This window comes from Podarcis pityusensis (genome assembly GCF_964106645.2).
Source record: "Podarcis pityusensis genome assembly, chromosome: 1".
In the NCBI taxonomy this organism is placed as follows: domain Eukaryota; kingdom Metazoa; phylum Chordata; class Lepidosauria; order Squamata; family Lacertidae; genus Podarcis; species Podarcis pityusensis.
Genome location: NC_138028.1, coordinates 85,069,169 through 85,093,742, shown reverse-complemented (window position 1 = coordinate 85,093,742; position 24,574 = coordinate 85,069,169). Strand labels below are relative to the sequence as shown.

The following is a 24,574-nucleotide window of genomic DNA, read 5'->3' as shown; positions in this document are numbered from 1 at the left end:
GGACATGGATATGAGGATGGTTATACAGTGGTACCTCGGGTTAAGTACTTAATTCGTTCCGGAGGTCCGTTCTTAAAATGAAACTGTACTTAACCTGAAACACTACTTTAGCTAATGAGGCCTCCTGCTGCTGCCGCGCCGCTAGAGCACAATTTCTGTTCTCATCCTGAAGCAAAGTTCTTAACCTGAAGCACTATTTCTGGGTTAGCGGGGTCTGTAACGTGAAGCGTATGTAACCTGAGGTACCACTGTATTAGAAACTACAGTGGTGCCTCGCAACACGAAATTAATTGGTTCCGCAAGTTTTTTCTTCTTGCGAGTTTTTCGTCTTGCGAAGCACGGTTTCCCATAGGAATGCATTGAAAATCAATTAATGCGTTCCTAGGGAAACCGCTTGCCAGGCTGGCGGTGCGGAGAAGGGCTTTTCTCCCCACCGCAAGCCTTCAGGACAGGTACGGGAACAGAGGGGAAGGCGCGCAGCGCTTTCCCTCTGTTCCCGGGGCTTGCGTGGGAGGAGGGTTTTTCCTCCGCACCGTCAACATTCAGAACAGCATTCTGAATGTTGGCGGTGGGAAGGAAAACCCTCCTCCCACCCCAAGTCTTCAGGAAAGCCATCCGAAGCTGGGCGGCGGGAGGAGGCGTTCCCCCCCCCCGCCCGGCATCGGAGCTTCGTTCCGATGCCGGGCGGGGGGAGGAGGCGTCCCCCCCCCGCCCGGCATCGGAGCTACGTTCCGATGCCGGGCGGGGGGAGGAGGCGTTCCCCCCCCCGCCCAGCATCGGAGCTTCGTTCCGATGCCGGGCGGGGGGAGGAGGCGTTCCCCCCCCCCGCCCGGCATCGGAGCTTCGTTCCGATGCCGGGCGGGGGGAGGAGGCGTTCCCCCCCCCCGCCCGGCATCGGAGCTTCGTTCCGATGCCGGGCGGGGGGAGGAGGCGTTCCCCCCCCCCGCCCGGCATCGGAGCTTCGTTCCGATGCCGGGCGGGGGGAGGAGGCGTCCCCCCCCGCCCGGCATCGGAGCTTCGTTCCGATGCCGGGCGGGGGGAGGAGGCGTCCCCCCCCGCCCGGCATCGGAGCTTCGTTCCGATGCCGGGCGGGGGGAGGAGGTGTGTCCCCCCCCGCCCGGCATCGGAGCTTCGTTCCGATGCCGGGCGGGGGGAGGAGGCGTCCCCCCCCGCCCGGCATCGGAGCTTCGTTCCGATGCTGGGCGGGGGGAGGAGGTCCGAGGACAGTGGGGAAGACACGCTGCGCTTCCCCGCTGTCCCGGAGATTTCCCTATGGGCTGTCGTCTTGCGAAGCAAGCCCATAGGGAAATTCGTTTTGCGAAGCGCCTCCAAAACGGAAAACCCTTTCGTCTAGCGGGTTTTCCGTCTTGCGAGGCGTTCGTCTTGCGGGGTACCACTGTAAGTGGAAGAAATTATGGACCTATGAACTATATTGGCTTATATGCAGGAATGTTTGTTGAACATCTAAAGATGTTGTTGCATGTTGTTTCATCTTTCATATATAACTTCACAAATTACATCATGTTGGTGTGGCTGTGGAGGCACAAGGGTTGTTGTTTTTCTGTTTACAGTGGGAGTGTCCTCTTGTACAGAACATTTGGTCTGAGGTGTATCTGGGAATTTCTACTGTTTGTAGGACTCCTGTTCAAATAACTCCGCAACTTTCACTTTTCAATGTATGGGATGATCAGACACAACAAGAACAAAACTGTGGTTGTTGGCAGCAGCCAGGATATCTACTTGCACAAAAGTGGAAGACATTGCAAGGATTACATATTTTCCTGTGGCATAAAAATGTATGGAACATTGGGATAGTGAGGAAAATAGTGCATAATTGGAATGTTTCCAAGGGATTGAAAACACTGGAACATTTCCATCCCGTGTGAGGAGAGTTCATTTCTTACACTGCTACAAATAGCCTTCAGGATATTGTAGCTATAAAGGTAAGGTAAGGTAAAGGTACCCCTGCCCGTTCGGGCCAGTCTTGACAGACTCTAGGGTTGCGCGCCCATCTCGCATAAGAGGCCGGGGGCCAGCGCTGTCCGCAGACACTTCCGGGTCACGTGGCCAGCGTGACAAGCTGCATCTGGCGAGCCAGCGCAGCACACAGAACGCCGTTTACCTTCCCGCTAGTAAGCGGTCCCTATTTATCTACTTGCACTCGAGGGTGCTTTCGAACTGCTAGGTTGGCAGGCACTGGGACCGAGCGACAGGAGCGCACCCCGCCACGGGGATTCGAACCGCCGACCTTTCGATCGGCAAGTCCTAGGCGCTGAGGCTTTTACCCACAGCGCCACCCGCGTCCCTTACATACATGGCATACTGTATGTAAGAATATGTGAATGTTTTATATATTATTGTGTCTCTCTATTGTGATTTTGTATCAACTGAGAAAATTTGTTTAGAGTCCCTGTCATCCCTGGTTAGGTTGTATTGTATTGTATTGTGTGTGTATATATACATATCAATAACAATGATAAAACAGTGGGATTGATAATGGCTCCTGTGCTTTGCAACTTGCTCATAAGTGACTTGGAGTTTGGAGTGAGCAGTGTGGTGGCCAAATTTGCTGAGGAAACCAAATTGTTCAGTGTGATATAACAAGGGATTGTGAGATCCAAAAGGGTATATCCAAACTAGCTGAATGGGCATTAAAATTGCAACTGCAATTCAGTCTAAGCAAGTGTAAAGTGATTTGAATTGGGGCAAAAAATCCTAACTTCACATATGGGCTATGAGCTGGTGGTTCCTGACCAGAAAAGAGATTTTGGAGTCGTGGAGCACAGCTCAACAAAAATGCTCCCAGTATGTGGCAGGAGTGAAAAAGGTGGATTCATTGTTGAGGACTGTGAGGAAAGGGTTTCAAGATAAAACTGCTACTATCATACAATTTTAGCTAGGAGTATAAATCATTTGGATGTATTATATGTTCTAAGATTGTTCTTTGAACAATCAGATACAATTTAACTTTAAAGATGAGAATTTTGCTCTACTTAAGTGTAGTTAATTAAGACTAATCTGAGATTTATTTAGACATATTTCAAATGAGGAATGAGATATGATTTTACTTTTCCAGTCAGCAGTGTCCAACCTATTCAGTAAATGTTATTGAGTTACTCTGCAAAGTATCTAGAGAATTCCTGGAAACAAGACCTTTGGTCAAAGCAATGTTTACAAACTTCTTTCCTTACCTGGACTTTCTTTTAAAAAAAAATCTGTAAGCTTTATCTCAGCAAAAGTGAAAATAAAGATGCAAATGTTTTTGCTAGATAAAGTCAAGGTCTTGCAAGTTCAGCTTTCTGTTTCATTCAGCTCTCTTCATCAAATGCCTCTGAAAATTAATAAGGGGGAAGTTTGTCTGCAGCATCTGGCTTTAGGAGAGTTACTGCCTGTGACCATGGAGGTTTCATTTAGCTGCCTTAGCTAATGGCTTCTGATTTATTCTTTCTGAATTTCTCCAGTCCTTCAAAAAAGTCACCTGAGGTAAAAGTTCATATCTCAGGGTTCCATAAGTTACTTCTTCAGACAGTACATACAGTCAGTCTTGAACACTTCAGGGGTGTTCCAAGTTCTGGCATTACGAGAGTGTGAGAAACATTTGTCTTTGTGTTGCGTTCCCATTCATATTTTATGGAACTCTTATTATCCCACCCTTTCCCCCTCCCCCTTGAGTTTGTTAGTTTAGAAAACCAGACATTCCTTGTAGGAAGGTGTTTGATGCCTTTGATTTTAGCCCACAATCCAGTGCACACTTCATTAGAAGTAAATACCCTAGCAGAAATTGGGACTAACTGAGCAATCCTATCATTGAGTAATGCTGGCTGAGGGGCTTTAGCATATGGCAGAAACCCCACTATGCTAGTGGAACTCAATACAGTGGTACCTCGGGTTAAGTACTTAATTCGTTCCAGAGGTCCGTTCTTAACCTGAAACTCTTCTTAACCTGAAGCACCACTTTAGCTAATGGGGCCTCCTGCTGCCACCGCACCGCCAGAGCACGATTTCTGTTCTCATCCTGAAGCAAAGTTCTTAACCCGAGGTACTATTTCTGGGTTAGCGGAGTCTGTAACCTGAAGCGTATGTAACCTGAAGCGTATGTAACCCTAGTGACCTCTCTATATACTGGCAGAGCATTTCACTGGCCTATCTGAAGTATTCTGCCCATGAACATGCTCTCAGAATGACCAAAATTGGGTGAAGCCATGGGCAGGACAGAGGAGCAGCGAAGGAGCACAATTATGCCATATTATGCAGTCCTCCAGGCCACACCCACACTCCCATTAATGGTGTAACTTTACACTGGCTCCAGACCTGGCTCAAAAAAATTCCTTCTCATTAAGTTCAGTGGGAGGAGGGGAAATGGCTTTCCCCACATCTACTCCTCCCACCACAAAACACCATGTGCTATGCTTATTCATGGTATCTCAGCTCTCAGTCTCAGCACACCACCGCAGATGTATAAATTCCACACAGGGAGACCATAACTCTGGTGATAGGCCATGTAAGGTGGGGCTATATTTGCCTGGTTGTGTACACTTAGAGCTCATAAAGGGGAACCTTAGGGAGCGGAATTATGGGGAAAGGGCACATTGTGCAAACAGCCTTTCTCCAGGACACATATGGGGACAGGAGCACATGACTAACACTTCTCTTGAGACTCCCACTTTTGGATTGCCCTGCTCTGAAAAGTAATAGACACTATAGGCATTGGTCCTTCAGAACGTGGGCTTTCCTATAAAGTTGTGCACATTTTCTGTTTAGTCAGTCATATGAGCTCCTCCAGCTAGTTTGCAAACTGCTGTCAGGATAAGTGGTTCTTAAATAAACAGAACTTTAGCAGGGAGACTCAGGCCAAGCAGGTTCCCAGACACTTGGCCAGAAACACTTCCTTTTCTTTGGTTTTCCCTGGTCTGCCTTTCATGGCAGCATCCATCCCTTTTGCATCCAGTCTCATGGCTTCAGCCTACCCTTCTTGGATAGAATCTCTGCAGCTGTTAACCACAGGGCCCAGCCTTACCCTATGATACGAGCACAGGCTCATGTCTTCCAAGTCATAAAAGGAGAGGCCTTGGATTTTTTTTGTTGAGGAAAGCTTGTTGCTTCTAGTGCAGAATCAAATGAGCACGGTGATATTATGTCACCACATTCCAGTGGGTCCCTCTACACAAGGAACCCTTAATTGAAGGTAGAAGGTGTGTTGCTTGTCAGTGATGAGCTTGGGAGATGATGGGTAATATGTTGGTGCATACAATGGGGTGCCCAATGTCAGAGGCAAATAGGTACACTGTGAAATCATGGGAACTCAAGGGTGTGTTAAGAGTTAAGGAATTGTTGAAACTGTTCATGGCAGTGTTGTCGTGGTGTCTGACAGCAGTGTGGACAGCTCTCATGGGTTTTGCAATGAACCCACTTTTTTGCAGTTGGACCCCCAGTATGTTTTTTAAAACTATTTTTAATTTTGGTTTTATTTTTTAAAAATCCAAAAGAGAAGCCTTTTCAAAAGAATTAGAAACTGAGATTTAAAAGCGCCCCATTCTTGTGCGTGTGTGACATTTAGTGGCAAACATAACAAGCATACTATGTGTGCCATATATTTGAGTAAATAAGTTTGAGTAGTACACAATACAGAAGTATGCAGTTACCTTTTAGAGGCAATTTTTATTGTTGTCAGTCTTCAGAAAGTCCCTGCGAGGTTCCTGATTTCAGAGTCACTCAGTGTCAAATTTGGTGAAATCCCTTGGGGTGAATGGCTTTATAACGCCATAATAACCCATGCCTCCTAGGACACTTTGAGGGATGGGGAAATCCATGATTAGAGTCGGTGCTATTTTAGCAGCTTGCCAGCACACGAAAGTGTTTCCGGACACTTCCAAGCCAGACCAGCTGTGTCCTCTTTCCTCCCTCTCTTGTTTGTGTGGGAGGAAGTGTGTGTGTCTCAGCCGAAGTCCTCAGTGGGAAATGAGGAGCCAGATTTTGTTCTGGGCGTGGTGCTCACATGTAGGAGTGTTTGGGGGGGGGCGGGGGGAGAAAGACGTCAGCAGCCTCCACACCTTCAGGGTTCAGAGGCCATTCCCAGCTTTATTTGGCAGATTTGTCACCTGCGCAGCAGCGCAGACAGCCTGGCAGACAAACGAGTGAGGGATGTTGATCTGGGAGGAGAAGAGCACCCTGGAATGGCTTCCGTCGCAGATTGTTAAGCTGTTTGGTGAGGAGTTGGGTTTTTCTTGATGAAAAAGTGATCCCCGCCCCCTCGTTCAGGTACTAGGACTTTGTGAAATGGGTCTAGGAGCAGGGAAAGTTTCCTCCTGGCAGCCAGAAGGGATAGAGATGGAAGTTACAGTAGCTGACAGAACATGGGCTTGTTGCCACTCGCTTGTCTACCTGCTTGGAGCTAGTGGAGAAAGCCAGGCAGAGTTACGCTATACCCTTGAAGGACACTCAAAAGTGCATTCCTGCCCCCCTCCAATGAATTCTGGGCAATGTAGTTTGTTCAGAGTTGCTGGGAATGATAACTCTGTGAAGGGTAAATGACAGTGTCCAGAATTCTTTGAGGGAATGAATATGTTTCAAATAAGCTTTAAAGGTATAATGTGTAGGAAGAGGCTGTGGCAAAGAGCAGGTCAGAGTCAGAAGTGGAGTCTGGAAAGGAGGGAGGCCCAGAGGCAGAGTGGAGGCAGGCTGCTGAAGATGCCAGGGGGTCTCCCCTTCCTGCTGTGATCAGCTCTCCTCCCTCCTGGTCTTCCAGAACATGCAGAGGAATGAAGAGGGCAGATCAAAGAGAGACAAGACAAAGGACCCTCAGGATAGGAGGAACATTAGAGAGCGGTGGAGAAGCAGAGACCCTTCAGTCCTTGCAGCTGCCTCATTGGGGCAAGATGTGCTGGGAACAGTTGCTGCGACCACTAGGCCTGAGATGTTTTGTTTCTTTGAATAAAGAGTTAACCTCCCAGGCACTTTGTGAGTTATTGCTGACCTGCTCTCAGCTTCCGCCTTGAGAACACCTCACTTGTGGAGTGTTCTGGGCACTTAGTCTTCAAGAACTTGTTTATCATCCTAGTATATGTATGGTGAAAACCTAGTAGAAATCCTTAATTTCACAATTGCTTCCATAAATGTACATAAAATTTATAGAGCAAAAGATACATGAACTATATGTCTCCTTGGAGCATACTCCTAGTTAGTACAAAAACTCTGCTGAGTTGCAAAAGAATATGTTGCTGCACTAGTTAATAGATATGCTTTATTTAGGAAATAGCTGAATTAGAAAGCTGGAAAATGTTTAAATCAATTATGTACAGCAGCCCTTTCATCTTGGTGGTTTTCACTTTGATTAAAATTGCTGTTCCCAGCAACTCCCTCTAATTTATGTGTCAGGTATAATTTGTGTAAGATGAACCTTAACATTTCAGGATTCCCTGACAAAACTTTCTCTCCGTGCAGACTTCCCTCGGTTCCTGCTTACCCCGTCTCCTGGCAGAGATGACGTTCCAACCTCTGCTGCCTCAGGCATAAGCTCTTCAGAGCACCCTTTGAACCACCCGCCTGCAGCCCTGACCAATGCTAGCCACATTATGGAGGACTGGAGCGATGTGGCCCAAACACCTTCTGATGCTACCTCACTGAGGGCTGGACTGTTGCACAATGCCAACAACAATGCCTCCTCAGGGCCCTGGCGAGGCCTGAAGAGCCCATCCCTTTCTTCTGCTGTCTCCCATTCCAAACTAAGCTACCTGGAGCGTGTGGTCTTGGAGATTGTGGAGTCGGAACGCATGTATGTGCGGGATTTGCGAAGTATCATAGAGGTAAGCGCGCCCATAATGCTTGCCTGCCTGTGAGGATGGAGTTCTTCAGTTCACTGCTGCAGTTTGTTCTGTCATATAAGGGCCTCCCATCTTTTGATCTGGGCATTAAAGATGTAGGAAAACCGGCCTGGACTAAAGGTTAGGAGCTGGTGCCTGCACGCCTTCCATCAGCCTTCAGGCCAAGAAAACCCCTCAGTATTCTACTGTGCAGAGTCCTTCTGCTTTGCCCTCAGCAGCGAACTTCACACACTGTTTCCCAAACAGGGATGTACTGATCATTATTTTCAGAGGCACAAAACACTTCCTGCTTGCCATGTTGCAGTGTGCGAATGCAGCGCATTGTGTGCACTGCTATGGACCTTGTTTATTTGCATGCTATGGCTGAAGGGCCAGGTAGTTCTGGTGCTAATTATTTCCTGGTTTAGAGTATAGAAAGGGGCTTTCTGCCCTGTTGGGACACTGTTTAGGCTGAGTGTAGGAAACAGAGAGTGTATGGTGGGAGCTGTGGGCTTGAAAGACCTACATTGGCTCCCAGTACGTTTCTGAGCACAATTCAAAGTGTTGGTGCTGACCTTTAAAGCCCTAAATGGCCTCGGTCCAGTATACCTGAAGGAGCGTCTCCACCCACATCGTTCTGCCCGGACACTGAGGTCCAGTACTGAGGGCCTTCTGGCGGTTCCCTCGCTGCGAGAAGCCAAGTTACAGGGAATCAGGCAGAGGGCCTTCTTGGTAGTGGCACCCGCCCTGTGGAACACCCTCCCACCAGATGTCAAAGAGAAAAACAACTACCAGACTTTTAGAAGACATCTGAAGGCAGCCCTGTTTAGGGAAGCTTTTAATGTTTAATAGATTATTGTATTTTAATATTCTGTTGGAAGCAGCCCAGAGTGGCTGGGAAAGCCCAGCCAGATGGGCGGGGTATAAATAATAAATTAATAATAATAATTATGAATTATATTGGGGATGGGGGCAGGTCTGAGGCCCTCCTGATGTTGGTGGCCTCCAATTAGCCCCAACCAACAGAGTCAACTGTCAGGATTGATGGGAGTTGCAGTCCAACAAGCTCTGGAGGGCCTCAGGTTCCTCACCCCTGGATAATATGGGAATTCCCTAGAACATTGATTAGGTTGATTAGATCCCCACCACCACCACATGTTTAGGTGGCTGGAGTTCGGGGCAGTCTGTCATATTTGCTTGCTTATTTTGCTACATGGCAATACTTATGACACAATGTGACTTGGCAGAATTACTTGGCGAAGATCATAGACACTCAAGAGCTGCTTCTACGGCCAGAACAAGTTAGTGCACTCTTTGGGAACATTGAGGATATCTATGAACTGAACAGGTGAGTGCGATGTTTGATCAACGTGGCCTCACTGGCAACTGCCCCTGCCCCACCCCTTCTCTCTGTATTTGCCAGAGAGGACTGAAAATCTGTAAGCACAGCAGAAGGTACCCCCTCCCTAAATGGTCACAGTCCTATCGTTGGGACAGGTTGGTGGATGGCAGGAGACTCACTTGCTTTGCTCTCCCTTGCCTTCCTGCTCTCTCCCTGTCTGCATAAGCTCCGCTGACACGTCTTAGGCTGCAGTCATAGAATTGTAGAATTGTGGAGTTGGAAGGGACTTGAGGGTCATACAGTCCAACCCCCTGCAATGAAGGAATCTCAACATTCCCCCATCCAATTTGAAACTATACTGGACCCCTTATCCCCTTATCCCACTTACCTGGGATAATCAGTAGAACTTCTAAGTAGACGTCATTTAAGATTGCGTTGTTATTAATGAGAAGCCAGCCCTGTGTTTTGCACATTACTGAAGTCTGCCTTGGGACAGGCATTTTCCTGTCACCTCTTTGCCATGAACTTGAAACACTTTACGCATCTTATGGAAGCTGATAGATGCAGATTAATGCCTACTGATTGTGTTATCAAGCTGAAGCTGACTGGAGGGTTGGATTGTGTGGGCGGCAAGCTTCTGATAAGTTCTGCTCCTCGCTTGATCCAGCTCCCCTATTGCTGGAAAGCGGGAGCCAACATTCTTTCACATTTAGCCAGAAGGTTTGTCTCATTCTGAAAGTCTGCAAAATAACAACATGGATGTTTGACCCTTGGGGTTTATTTGAACTGTCTTGGGCAGACATGGCTGCAGAAAGGAAAGTGGAGAGACAGTGTTGGTCTCAGAGCAGGGAAGCAACATCCTTCCCTGTATGATGAAGCACTGAGGAGAGGAGAGGTCAAAGGGGTAGACTGAGTTCAAATTGCTCCCGGCTTACTGGGCGTTCTTGGTTTTGTTGCTTGCCTGTTCTGTGAACTAGCTTCCCCTCCCGAAATTAAAAAGTTCCTTGGGGCAGACATGAGCTCATAGTTTGTCACTGCAAGACACTTTGGGCAGTGGGGAAATGCTGTTTGTAACAAATAGGCTACACAAATAGTTGCTGGAGCAGCTAGTTGGCCATTTTAACCAATGAGTGCCCCTCTTTCTGTGTAACTGCTGCCTTGTGTTTTTGGCTCCCTGGCAACAGTGGAAGGGCTTCCCCTGTGCAGGTGGGTGCTGTGAGTACTGTTCCCAAATCTTTGCATGCCTTCAATTTTGCTTCTATGTTTGGGACTTGGAGGGGAGGGAAATGTTGTTTGCATTTTGCCTCCCGCATGTACCCATCCTGTCCCTTGAGTGCCTATGCTACTGAAATTCTGTGCTTAGAATATGTGACACAAGAGGCTTCGCCATGTGTGTGTGTGTGTCTGTCTGACTCATTGATTCCTCCTTTTCTCCATTTCTGCTCAGTGAGCTTCTGCAGGATCTGGACAGCTGCCACAATGATCCTGTTGCCGTGGCAAGATGTTTTGTGGACAGGGTAAGGAGATGAGCAGATACTGTGTTGTGGTAATCTCTGACTGTATAATGGAGTGTCACAGAATTCTGCTGCACAAGCCCTTTCGACACCCTTATTGGGTGCTTCCATTAGGTATGAGGGCTTAAACAAACAGTACGTAGGGTGAGGTTGGCATTCCTTTTATACAGCTGTACTGGGCATGTTTTGAGAGGCAAGCTGAGATTATTGCTAAGTGAATATCCAGCCATCTTTTACTGATTGCGCTGTCTCTCTGTCTCTCTCTCTCTCCCTGCAACAGAGTCAGGATTTTGATATCTACACTCAATACTGTAACAACTACCCTAAGTGAGTATCCTTTGCAGTGAAGAGAGAACTGGTTTCATGGGTGACCCTTTCCCCTCTAATAACTTGGTCAGCCTCTGTCTATGCGGAATGCAGAATAGTTTGTAGGTGCTTTTTTTTTAAAGTCAGCGTTCAGTGACAAGATAACCCAAATCTTGCACTAAAACCAGCTGAATTCTTCAGACTGTACATCTAATATTGGGAATAGCCACTGTGGTACCCTCCACATGTTGTGGGATTACAAGTCCCTTCAGCCTCACCCAGGCTAGCCTATGGTCCGGGCTGATGGGAGCTGTAGTCCAGCAACATCTGAAGGGCAACATGTTGTTGTTTTTATTAATAAAATTTGTATACTCCCTTCATCCTAAGATCTCAGGGCATTTCACAGCATAAAAATACAGAATAAAACCACAAAGCACCTAATGTTGGCTACCCTTGATTTATATAGTCTAGCAGAAACAGAACATGTTTATGAAAGCTAAGCAGATTTGCATGATTTATATAAATCTGTTTATCTTTCATAAAAGTTTCTGCAAATCGTAGCAAGAGGCAAAGAACAAGGCAAGGTAATGAAGCCCCACAGCTGTTCTCAAAAGTCCTGCTCCAGGGGTCTTCCTCTTCTTTCCCTCTAACAGGCTGACTTTCCAGGTTTCCCCACACTCATCAAAGGAAATTCCCTGTAGGAGGTACAGGATGTGCTATATTGCCAAAGTCTGATTGCTGTTCAGGGAAGCTTTTAATCTGTGATATTTTACTGTATTTTTTGTTTCTATGGAAGCCGCCCAGAGTGGCTGGGGAAACCCAGCCAGATGGGCGGGGTACAAATAATAAATTATTATTATTATTATTATTATTATTATTATTATTATTATTCTCTCTGTTAGCTAGTCTGGCTGTCACTGGCTTCCGGATCTTGTTTCTAAACCCTTGCATTGCAGTCCCTTGTCGGGGTGTTTGATCATGCCTGTCTGTCAACTCATCTTCAGGGGAAGGTGGGAGGTTCTCTGCTTTGATCTTCAGTGCTATTCATTATACCATGATGGGTTTGACCCTCTAGCTCTGTGGCAGCTCTGACCGAATGCATGAGGAACAAACAGCTGGCCAAGTTCTTTCGCGAGCGGCAAGAGCAAATCCGTCACTCATTGCCCCTTGGCTCCTACCTTCTCAAGCCTGTCCAGCGCATTCTCAAATATCACCTGCTCCTTCAGGTAATATAGCAGTAGCCTAGTTGTGTTGTCTAACTTTGCAGCTTGGGGACCTGTGTGTTTCACTCTCTACCTGTTTTGTCTAAAATTCAACCATAAAATGTGCAGATCTGTGTTCAAGCAAATATCACCTCTCTCTTAGAAAATGTATTGGTCGCTAGTCAAGTGGGAACAGTTGAGAACTAATACAGAGTTTGAGTATTTGCAATTATACAAATAGTCTCTGTGGGTCACACATGAGGAAATATAGATTGTAGGAATTAGCTATACAAGAAAATGGTTTCTCAGAATCTCTGTACGTATTTCAAAACCAGCCCTATTTCTGTGAAGGAATCAGATTTGTATGTTACCAGTGTTTATCCATTTATGCAGAGATAGGATACTTTCCCCAATTGCTCTACATTATGTTTTTCATAATTCAAGTACCGTGCTTTTCGCACCATAGGGTGCACCTTGTTTTAGAGGGGGGAGAACAAGAAAAAAAAATCTCCCCCTCTCTGCCCAGCGCCCCTTCAGCGAAGCGGCAGGAGGCGCTGCGCAGAGAGGGGGAGAATTTCCCTCCTCTTGTTTTCCCCCTCTAAAACAAGGTGCCGTTTAAGGTGCGTTCAGTCGCCTTCAGGCGGCTACCTTGGAAGCATGGAGAGCGAGAGGGGTCGGTGCGCACCGACCCCTCTCGCTCTCCAGGCTTCAGGTTCCTTTCGACCTGCTCTTTGGGGCTGGCGGGGGGAAGCCCACCACCAGCCCCAAAGAGCAGGTCGGGGAGCAGCGGAAAGCTTCTATGGCTTCTTTAGCCCCACATGCGCTCTCCCAGCTGGAGAGGTGGCGCGCAGCTAAAGAGGCTCCTGCCATAGCCGCGCTTCACCTCTCCAGCCGGGAGAGGGTCACGGGGCTATGGCGTCTTCGCTCCATAGGACGCACATACATTTCCCCTTCATTTTTGAAGGGGAAAAAGTGCGTCCTATAGAGCGAAAAATACGGTAAATAACAAAAAAAGTAATGTAAGAAGAGCCCTGGTGGATCAGGCCAAAGGCCCATCTGTCCCAGCACCCTGTAATTGGTGATTAGCCTGTCGGAAGCCTGCAGGCAATTCATCATACCACTAAAGCCTACATCTTCCTACGCTGATTTTCATAAAATGTTCTTGATACTGTCATATTTTAAGTTTAACAACAATAGACATAACATTTGAGTAACTTAATGGGTGTGCTTTTTTAATATAACTACTGAAATGATTCCACCCATGATCTTTTCTCCAATTAATATGGCCATAATGGCCAAATCCCACACAAACTTTTGTGTAAATTAAACTTCTTGCAGTAAGTTATGATTTCTTGCTCGTATTTATCCAATGGACTGATCCTTCAATATGGTTCAAAGGAAAAAGACCAGGTCTAATTGAATTTGCTAGCCTAGACTCTATCAAGCAGTCCCACCATGGATGATAATAGTCACCTTTTTGTACTTCCATAGGTGAATGACTTTTGTTGTTGTTGCTGCTGCAATCATATGGCATCTTGCCACCATGTTGAAAAAGTTTTTTTGCATTGTTATTTTTAAAGAAAGCATGGGGCTTTGGTTCCAAAGATTCTCCCCAAAAACCTATGGAAATTTCACTGATCCAGCAGAAGTTTCCATGAAAGGGTGAAGTGAGCTGCTTCTACCTACAGCTCCTGTGCCATCTTCCTAACCTGCTCCAGAGGGTTTCCCAACCTGGAGCAGATTTTTGCGGAATCACGGTGTTACGTAGGGAAGAAGGATCAACGGACATAGTCTCAAAAATCCTGAACAGCGCACCCCAGGCTTCGGGATGCAGGCAGCTCTCCGCAACCCTTGGGAGACCGGCGTGACTTCCCGCCGGGCTCCCACGGCTTGTGGAGAGCTGCCCGAAGCCCGGGGCGTGCTCCGCTGCGCTCCCCAGGTTTTGGGCTGCAGGCTGCTGTCCGCAAGCCTTGGGAGCCCGGCGGGAACTTCCGACCCCTCTCGCTCTCCAGGCTTCAGCGAAAGCCTCCATTCGCCCCATAGGACGCACACACATTTCCCCTTCATTTTTGGGCGAAAAATACGGTATGTCATGATTTATGCTTCTTAAGGCTTTGGGGAAGGGCCATAGTTCAGTGATAAGAGTATCAACTTCAAAAGCAGAAGGTCTCAGGTCCAATCCCTGGCATTTCCAGGTAGGGTTGGAATGTCCTACCTAACTCGAAAGACCTGCTGTCAATCACTATGGACAGTTCTGAACTAGGTTGACCAATGATCTGACTCACTCAGCATAATGGGGTTTTTAAAATGGCTTTAAGTTATTACTTGGCTTGACCCTTGTATACTCTCGTGGGCCCCAGAGCTTAGTAAACTGGGCAGTGGTCAAGAGACAACAAACCGGTGAAATGAATTTGTGTTAGAGAGCCTTACAACACTTGGCTTATCTTCTTGGCTGTGTGGTTTTGTCGTAGGAGATAGCAAAGCATTTCGACATAGAAGAGGATGGCTATGAAGTGGTGGAAGAGGCGATTGACACCATGACCTGTGTGGCTTGGTATATCAATGACATGAAACGGAAGCACGAGCATGCTGTGCGCCTGCAGGTAATTTGAAAGGGGAAAGTTGTCCCAGGTGTGGCATTATCCTTGGAGAGCTGTGGCAATTCACAAGTAAGTGTTGTATGTTCACACTGGCTGATGCATCAGGCAATGCCACCTTTCCACAACCCATAAAGGGAAATTCCCTTAAGTACGTATATGCAAAATGAAACTGACTTGCAAAACACGATGGCAACCATGTGTGTTATTACTATCTTTAGTGGTTTGCTCTCTTTCCTGCTGCTTCCTAGCACTGCAACATTCCTTACCATGAAGTGTTGCTAGCTAAAGGGATTTTTGAGATAGATTGATAGATAAAAGGCATTTTGGTCCAGTATTCCCTTTTCCAGTTTGCAATGTCTAATGTCCCCTTTTTTTCAGACCTCAGTACATACATACACTGTGTCGTTTTTCCTGTGCTGCATGCCCCCCCCCACTTCCCATTATTTCAGTCATATCACAGCAGCACACTCTTCAACATCTTGTGCCAGTCATTTAAGCCCTTTCATAAAATGTTTAACTTCATGGCCCTTCCAACAATACCCATGGAGCTTAACATCAAGGAGATGTGACAAGACACAAGCCTGGAAATCCCAGATGAGGAAGTGATTATCTGCATTTCTTTCCTGTTCAGGGACTGACCCCTAGTACTGAATTATCCATTTTTGGTTTGAGCCTTAACACAATTAGAGTCCTGCAAATAGCCTCAAAATATCACCCCAGCAGATTTTAAGTGCATTCCCAGTTTGCTTGCACTTCCTTATCCTCTCATCGTTCCAGATTTCATTTACATTATTCAGTCTTGCAAACACCCTTGTGAGGACTCCACCCTTATCAGCATTAGTGTCATGGATATTTACTGTCAAGTTCCCAAACATTGAATTTAACTTTTTCTCTTCTTGAGGTTTTAGAAGTGCACATAGGTTGCTGTAGGTCAGGCATGGCCAAACTTGGCCCTCCAGCTGTTTTGGGACTACAACTCCCATCATCCCTAGCTAACAGGACCATCGTCAGGGATGATGGGAGCTGTAGTCCCAAAACAGCTGGAGGGCCAAGTTTGGCCATGCCTGCTATAGGTGGTGTCAGGCCTTACCTTAGTTTTCATCTGTGTTTTCAGCCAATTAATTTATTTCTGCAGGGAATTTGAGCAAGGTGATGATGGCACCCTATGGAAACAGTAGGCAAGCTTTAAGATAACTACAAAAGTAATTTGAACTGGGGCAATCAATTCTTTAGTCATCTGCAATATACAGTGGTACCTCGGTTTAAGAACAGTCCTGTTTACGAACAATTCGGCTTACGAACTCCACAAAACCGGAAGTAGTGTTCCAGTTTGCAAACTTTACCTCGGTCTACAAACAGAAACCGAACGGTGGAAGGGCACCGGCGGCAGGAGCCCTCATTAGGGAAAGCGTGCCTCTGTTTAAGAACGGATTCGGTTTAAGAACGGACTTCAGGAACGGATTAAGTAAACCAAGGTACCACTGTAATGGCATGAAAACACCCACAAATTGGAAACTACATAAGGATTAGAAAGAGCAAGTTACTTAAAATGAAGGGTTGCAATCTGTCCTGTAGCTATCTGTCCAGAGCAAAGGAAGATGGTGGGAGCAAAATTCTTTCTAAATGACTCTTTTTATGGGTTGGTGGTTTATATTACACAAGCTGTGGATCATATTCTGATCTGTGGGGGCTGTGTAGCAAATGCTTCTTTACTGGGCTTCAGGCAAGATGCAGGAATTGCTGATGGAATGTCCTGTAATAATACCGGAGTTCCGGCTGAATGATTTGTCACGATGCCCCTTCTGGCTTCAACCTGTAACATTAGAACCCTCTGACTCAGGAATGGGGAACCTGTGCCCATGCTTAGATGTTTCTGGACTGTAACTCCCATCTTCCCTGAACATTAGCTGTGCTGACTTGGGGCTGAAGGGAATTGGAGTCCAGTTTGGAGGTGTACATGTTCTCATGGATAGCAGAGGGAACATTGAGGCAGAGAGAGAAGCAGCCTTGAATAGTTCATTAGAAGACTGGGTATAAATGACAGAAATGTATAAAAATAGGGACTTGTGTTCCCCCTGCTGCTTTGGTTTAGCCTCACAGAGTGACTTTACACTGGACTAATCTACTTTTCCAGTGTCTCATATGGAAAATCCTTAGAATCTTTCAAACTAAGTAGAAGAAAGGGACAAATATTTAGAATACTTAAGATTCCCTTTTTTAACTTTTGCTGATGAAAGAGACCCTCTGGGTACGAAACCATACAGATCATTTTGTTGTTGGTAATGCTAGGCATTTATTTTCAAGACTGCTGACAGATTTCAAAAATACTTTGAATGTTTGTGAAGGTTAAATAGTGGAAGTGTTGGGGGGGGGACTTATATTCTGATTTGTGTTGAAATGAATGTATTCTGCAGGCTAAATGTATAGCATTGTATCCAATGCTTTCGTTCCTCTTGTACAATGGGACTTCCCCCCTCTCTGCTTTTATCTCCCCTCAAGCCCCTTGCACATACTCAAAATCTGCTCCAGAGGGTAGGGAGACCTCCTGGAGCAACTTATGGGGACATGTGGGTAGAGGAAGCCCTGTTGCATTAGTGGAACACTATTTGTGTGGCATTGGGTACTATCTACATACCATAATTTATTTATTTTTTTCAAAATTCTCAAGTGGCAGTAATTCTGTCACAGCACAGACTACAACCAATGCTGGCATCTTCGTGACTCTGTTTGGGGTTGCCTTGAAATGGCTCCTAATAGGGATGGAAATATTTCACCTTTTTTCTGACCCGCCCCCCTTTTCTTGCTGTTTTACAGGAGATTCAGTCATTGCTTATAAACTGGAAGGGTCCTGACCTGACCACTTATGGAGAGCTTGTGCTGGAGGGTACTTTCCGTGTCCATCGGGTCAGGAATGAGAGAACTTTCTTCTTGTTTGACAAGATCTTGCTGATAACAAAGAAACGGGGCGATCATTATATATACAAAAGCCACATTCCAGTAAGTAGTCCCAACCTTGCAATTTTGTCATTCGCGAGGATGAGTGAATCTTTTCAGTTTTGGTTTCTGTCAATTTTCCAATCTTAAGTCCAGTCATCCACATTTCCACATCAGTTGGTTTGTTTTTTTACAGTCCATGAAAATTCACCAGCATTTTAGTGTGAATTTCTCCTGATATATACACATTTATGCAAAGCAATTTCCCCTAACGTAACATATTTTTTATGCTTATTTACCCTGATCCATGTACTTTTATGCACACTTTGCCCTAATATTTGCATTTTTGTACACATTACTTGGCTGGAGGACTGCACTGCAAAATTTGGAGAAATGTGAATTCCAAAGGCTGGCTGAGTTTTGTTTCATGTGTTGTTTTGGCAAGTGCAAAATAAGTAGATTCACTATTAAACGTGAACTGAAAAGAAGTTCCTCTCCCCCTCCTCCCTATGAGTAGGCAGTGTGATTAATTCTTCCTCCCTGTTTTTGAGGGGTTAGGAGGGCATCTTGGGTATCAGGGTAGGAGGGGTGTGAGCATGAATCATTCTTTGTCACTTTGGAACTCATACCTGACAGCTGAAACAGATGTGAATTTATGACCCAGTGTAGATGGCCCCAAGGCAAACTTTTCTCTACCTGACCTGACTCTCCCACTGCTGCTGCCTTCTGTCTTCCAGCACAATCCTAGGCATAACTCAGGAGGGGAGAGGGACGGCGAGGGCATTTCTCAAAGGACACATACATGAGAGCAACAGTGTGGATTTGTTACCCTTCAAATACCCCGTTGCAAGAAAACGGGGAGGTTTGCTCCACAGACACATTTGCATTAGTGACTTTGAATGCAAAATCAAAGGAGTGGCGGCTTTTCCAGACTAATTAAGAGGAAAAGGGTATCAATGGGTGTGCTGCTATTTCCACACAGCCAAAAGGGAGTGGGGGGGAATCCATTTTTCTTGCTACTGGCTTGTATATAAATTGCAGTGGCACGTGCTGACCCCACAGTGTGATGGTGTGAAGTGACTGCACCAGATTTCACCCCCATCTCCTTTCTCTTTGTTTCGCTCTTGCCAAGAAAGGCTACCCTTAATCTTTCTGTACATCAAACATTTATATATTTATATGTGCCACTCTAGCCCATCTCAAAGGCACAGGAACTGACAAGAACATGTGCATATGCAAGGTGGTAATAGATCTGTTCCAACCCAATACAATTCTGCTTGGCTGTTTTAAGCCTGAGAGGTGTATGCACTGGGTACTTTTTCTTTACTTGAATCTGTGTTCCTACCATAACCAAGTATGAATATGCTTTGGATGTGCTGATGGCATCAAATTCTCTGGGGAAGGGGTGGGGAGAGAGGGTCAGTGGATGATGGGGCGGGAGGGAGACTGATGTTCTTTAGTTCTGAATACAGCATGTTTTGCTTCTTTATATTATTTATGTCTGTTCTAAAATTCAGTACGCTACATTGTTTTTAAAAAGGAACTGACAACAACACAGGAATTGATAAACACACACGTATAAATATTATAACAAACCTTATGGTCGTCGTCCCCAATCCTTGGCCACCCAAAGTTGGTCAGGTTAAAAGGTCTTTGTCGTCCTTCTGAGGATGCCTCTCTGTTTATCCTGGCAGCCCTCAGATGATTCAGAGAGATGGCAGATTTGGCGAACTTTTGTTGTTGACATTGTAATGGGTACATTGGTTTGACATCTCTCCCTCTGCTCCTTCAGTGCTCCTCCCTGATGCTGATTGAGAGTACACGAGACTCGCTGTGCTTCACCGTCACCCATTACAAGCACAGCAAACAGCAGTACAACATCCAGGTGAGATAAGCCACTGTCCTTTATAAGGGGGTTTGAAAGTGATTTGCGGGCAAGATGCGGAGATAGTTGGAAACGTGTGTTGATGGGGTGCCTGATGCAGAACTGGTAGCCTGAATAAGGGCAGGCGCCCAGTGGAAATAATAGGGCCAGTAACAGGACCTGAGAAAATGGGTTGATTGGTTTGGGGGCAGAGAATGCAAGGGTCAGGTTGTGTGTTTTGGAAGGAAGAGGATGTGAATGAGGGGTTAGGGCAGTTTGGTGGTGCGTTTCAATGCCAATGTTTGTCAGCGGTGTGGAGATACTGGTGATAAGAATGCCAATTGGGGATTATCATAAGATTTTGAGTTGTTAAGTGTCCGCAGAAGGTGGGGTTGGTGGCAAGGTTTGGGAAGGAGCCCTGGTGCCTGGTGTGTGCGTTTGCATGGTAACAGCAGAAAGAGTGGCAACACTCAAAAAGGGCTGAGGTGTAGCTGAGTCAGGTGAGTAATCCTGGCTTCCAAGATGCATAAGGCGTACTTTTGTTCCCAGGCCAAATCGGGGGAGGAGAAGCGGGTTTGGACTCATCACATCAAGCGCCTGATTCTGGAAAACCACCACGCCATCATCCCTCAGAAAGTAAGTGATGGCTCTCCTTCCTTCTCCTTCGCATGCCTGTAGAATGGATGCTGGAGACCCCATGGAGTTCTCTGCCTTTCTTTAAAGCTTAGTCTGAGCCATGTCTCAAGAAATGCTCTTTTTCTTTTTTGAATCACAGGGGTGCTATTGGAGGTGTTCTTTCTTCTATACATCTTTGCTTTTTCTTTACTCTTGAGTAGGCTTGATTGGTTCTCTTTATTGAATCATACAAAGCCCAGCCATATCAAGCTAGGCCTAGGCCTAGGAGCTTCCATAACGTGGGTATGAGAGGTTTGGGGTTTGGAATTTTGTCTTCTCCTTTGTCCAACCGAGAAAGGGGCAACAGTTGTGGTGGAATTGGTTCCTAGTGTCCAGGGATGATGGGGCTGAGGGGAACTTCCTTTCTCCTTTCCTATCTCTCTGCTATTCTCTGGGGGAGGGAAGAGAGGTGGGAACTCCCCATTGCCTCAGGTTTCAGGAACCTGGGTTTCCAGTTTAGTGCTAAGCCAATACCTTCTTTTCTTCAGGCCAAGGAAGCTATCTTGGAAATGGACTCATACTGTAAGTTTCCATTATTTTCTAAAAATAAAAAAAAATTGTCCCAGTAGTTTGTTTTTAGAAACGCTCTTCCTGCTTACTGTGTCCTCAGCAGGGCAAGACAGCAGACATGTCAGAATTTCCCAACACAGGTCTAAGAATGTACTCTGCCTCGTGGGGTTAGGTTCTATCATCTGGTTGCAGGAAGATTACACAACACAGAAATCAACAATAAGTAGAATGCGATTCCGAGATGTGCTGCTGTATTGATGATCCAATTCTCTGTTTCTTGTAATTAATATAATTGTCACCTCCTTGGATTGCGAACCGAGCCTGAGTTTGCTTGCTGGGGCCTCTGTTGCTAAATGTAATATTCAGGGGATTAGAATGGTAAGGTGGTGTTAGCTTGGTTCATGCATGAGGGGCTTGGTCATACCAAGTGGGGGCAGTTAACAGGTTCTCAAACACTCCTGCCGCTTCCTTTAGATCCTTCTCGCTACAAATATAGTCCAGAGAGGCTGAAGAAGTCCTGGTCATACCAACCTACAGAAGACATTCCTCAGTATGGCCGGCAGGGGCGCCGGCAATCAGGTAAACAGGGCAGGGATGTACCTGTCCAAGCACTGGTGTGTGTGTGTGGGTGGGTGGGTGGGTGTGGGTGTGGGTGTGGGTGTGGGTGTAGGTGTAGGTGTAGCTGTTGTTACTGTATCCTGATGGCTTACCTTGTGTGTACCGCTGCTATTGCTGTTGACTATAGGGCAGAAGTTTTTGTTTTCTGTAGTGGCTTGTCCAGTAGTCTGTTGATAGAAATTAATATTTGGCCTTGGAGCTTAGTGCAGCTGACAGGTGCTGGAGCATTTACTCTGCCAAGGCCTAATGACCTCTGGCACACCACAAACACACACAGGCAATGTTCAGAGAACATACCTTTGTTTGTTCTGGACAGTTCTATGGGAATTTTTCTCCCAGTGTCACTGTGAACTTGTCACCTTCACTTCAGCAATACAGGAAGCACCATGAAGAATCAAAACAGAAAGGAGAACGAGTCCAGTGCTTACTGGTAGAATACTTTTTCATTTCCGTTCTACACGTTTTGGAGTGAAATACTCCCCCTTCAGGAGCTGTAGACCAGGTATAGGGAAGCTTTGGCCCTCCAGATGTTGCTGCATTACAACTTCCATCAGCCTCAGAAAGCATGGCCGATGGCAAGGGATGTTGAGAGTTATAGTTTAGCAACATCTGTTGTACTGAAGATTCCCCATACCTGCTTGGAGTTAATGGAGTTAATGGACATTGAAATACTGATTCTTAAACATAGGATAATACTCATTTATACCATATATATTTTTACATACATAAATGCAAAATAAAAACTATGAAACTTTAGTTGTCATAGACCGTATTGGACTTTTGTTTTAAAAAACACACTATTCAACAACACACATAGAGCTAAAAAGAGGTCTTGTTTCACGTAAGTACTAGAGCCTGTTCTCCTTCCTGTTTTGAACCTCTGCTTCAGAAACAGGTATTTCAGAGTTGGAACATGCCAGTAAACAACTTTGTCCTCTCCCCTCACCTGGTCCCTCTTGCATCTGCCATCAGTAGCCTAAACTGTGGAAAAACTGTGGCAATGGCAACCTGACTATTTCTTGGCAGCAAGGTGATGAATTGGTTCAGCCTTTTGGTCTGATCCATCAGTGCTGCTGTTAGGGCAGTCTTCGCTGGGAATTGTAGTCAAAAACATCTGGAGGCAAATGTTTGGCAAATGCTATCCTATGCAGTTTCCACACTCAAGAAGTATTTCCCATTCTTTCACAACATTCAGGCCAATCTGCTTCCAAATTCAGGAGGCTAGGATAGGTGGACTTGAAGACACATAGCTGACAGACTTCAACCGGGCTAGTCCTCCATCCGCAGCCTTGATCTGAGTCAGTATCCCAGGGTGTCAGGTAGAGAGGCCTTTCCCATTCCTTCTACCTGAAATCCAGGCTGGGAGCTGAACTGGGAAGTCTTCCACTGAACTGGTGACCCCTCTCCCACTGCTCCCTCTGACTGCCTTTCAGATTGTTGTGTAGAACAACCACCTTTCACCAATGTGTCAGGCAAGCTTGTGCAAGTCAGGGCAGGCTGGTTCCATTTCGTTGACTCTCCTGGGTGTTGTACTTTCATACCAAAACATGGAAGCCGTTCCAAATTCCTTTTATTCCTACTTGACTTCTTATCCTAACAAAGGGTGCACTTGCTGTCAACAACTCCTTACACGGCATAGGGGGGTTTTTTTGGGGGGGGGGAACCACACACATCATGGCCTGCTTTTGCGACTCACAACTCTAGTAGATGCCTGTGGGTCTCTGTGTGTTGGGCTGAGTTTGTGGCGTGTAAAAGTGTGCTGAGGTCCTGTGTGCATTGCTTGATTCTTGATTGCTGTGCCAAGAGACAACTGCTGAGCTCAAGTCTTGGGTGCTGCAAGCCTAGACAGCTTCTAAAAAGAGAGCTCACTAGAGGATCTTCTGAAGGGCACCTGCTTGTTAAAAGCAGATCGTTAAAAGGTTTTATCCAGGAGTGTTGAGAAAATGGGCCTCTTAAATAGCTATTGGGTGGTATTATGGACCTAATGTAGTCATGTTCATTAATTTCAACAGGTCTGCTCTGAGTAAAATGCAACGTAATATTTATGCCTGCAACAAGTGTGTCAAAACAACATGCTCTTTGTGCCCTGAAAATAATCTAGAATGACCCAGAGAGTTGGAAGGAGACCCTACAAATAATCTAGCAACTGGCAGCAGTATAGGACCATACAGCATAGGTTCCTCTTATGCTCCCCCCACCCCCCAGCAGCAGGCAGTTCTTCTCTCCTAGCATCACCACCTCCTCCTCCTCTGTTTCCAGTGGACATGAGGTGGGCAAGTACGCTTACCAAAGGAGGAAGGCAAGGGCAGTGGTAGCAGCACCTCTCTGGGTACCAAGCCGTTGCCATTGTACTTGCCCCCAGTACATTGTTCTGGGGCATTGTGGGCAATTCAGCATTGTGTTCATCAAAGTGGCAAACAAGGGAATCTGGGACAGCAGATGGATCCTCAGCAGGTGCCCGAGGATGCCGACGGCTGACGCTGGTCCAGGTGCATCGCTGCACTGAGTCACAGCATCCCTAGTGTGGTGCAGGCCCCAGCAAGGCAGGGCTTTAGTAACACCCCCAGCAGAATGGTATTGACTCTAACAGGTATCTTATATCCTATCCTTAGAGCCTTTCCGTGGCAAAAACACTGCTGAGAGGCTCCTAGATGGACTCGAGCGTAAAGGCCGCAGGAAATCTGGTGCGGGCTCCACTGATTTAGCATGTGGCACGAAGGGGCTCTGCCATCTGGTGTGGGGCTGGGAGCAAGCAGGTGGAGCTCTTTGGGTCAAACCTTACTGCGGAGTAGCTTATGGGCTTTGCCTCCTGGACACAATGCTGGCTGAACATGCCTCTCAGTCTCCAGCAAACGTAATAGATGATGCTCTGGCTTTTAAGCTCTATAGGCAAGGCTGTGTTTATTCCATGCGTTCACAAATTGGTATCTGACACAGAATTGCGGGAATCCCATTTTTTCCTCCTCTCTTTTTCTTTTATCAACTATACTACTAATTATAGAACCTACATAGTTAATTTCATTTAGTGAAGTCAGCATAGAAAATAAATCATGTTCTACAAGGAGAACAATAATTTGATTAATTTGCACATGTGTCAAAAGAATACTAATTACAGTATACAGTCAACTCAATATTCAAAAATCTGATCACACCCATATGTTACCCAACATCATTCCCTCTTCGTAGTTGCTTATTTAGATTAATTCTACA

At 46.1% G+C, this 24,574-nt stretch overlaps 1 protein-coding gene across 1 annotated transcript in view; it reads left to right on the top strand.

The window, feature by feature from the left end:
- Positions 1-24,574, top strand: part of PLEKHG3 (pleckstrin homology and RhoGEF domain containing G3) — a 56,679-nt gene that overhangs the window by 16,486 nt on the left and 15,619 nt on the right. The window contains exons 2-13 of the mRNA XM_080982271.1: positions 7,441-7,802; positions 9,047-9,147; positions 10,589-10,658; positions 10,936-10,982; positions 12,037-12,187; positions 14,635-14,766; positions 17,578-17,760; positions 19,490-19,582; positions 20,111-20,197; positions 20,725-20,758; positions 21,221-21,325; positions 23,977-24,048. Coding sequence (XP_080838397.1) covers positions 7,441-7,802; positions 9,047-9,147; positions 10,589-10,658; positions 10,936-10,982; positions 12,037-12,187; positions 14,635-14,766; positions 17,578-17,760; positions 19,490-19,582; positions 20,111-20,197; positions 20,725-20,758; positions 21,221-21,325; positions 23,977-24,048 — 1,437 coding nt within the window. The remainder of the gene's footprint in view (positions 1-7,440; positions 7,803-9,046; positions 9,148-10,588; positions 10,659-10,935; positions 10,983-12,036; positions 12,188-14,634; positions 14,767-17,577; positions 17,761-19,489; positions 19,583-20,110; positions 20,198-20,724; positions 20,759-21,220; positions 21,326-23,976; positions 24,049-24,574) is intronic.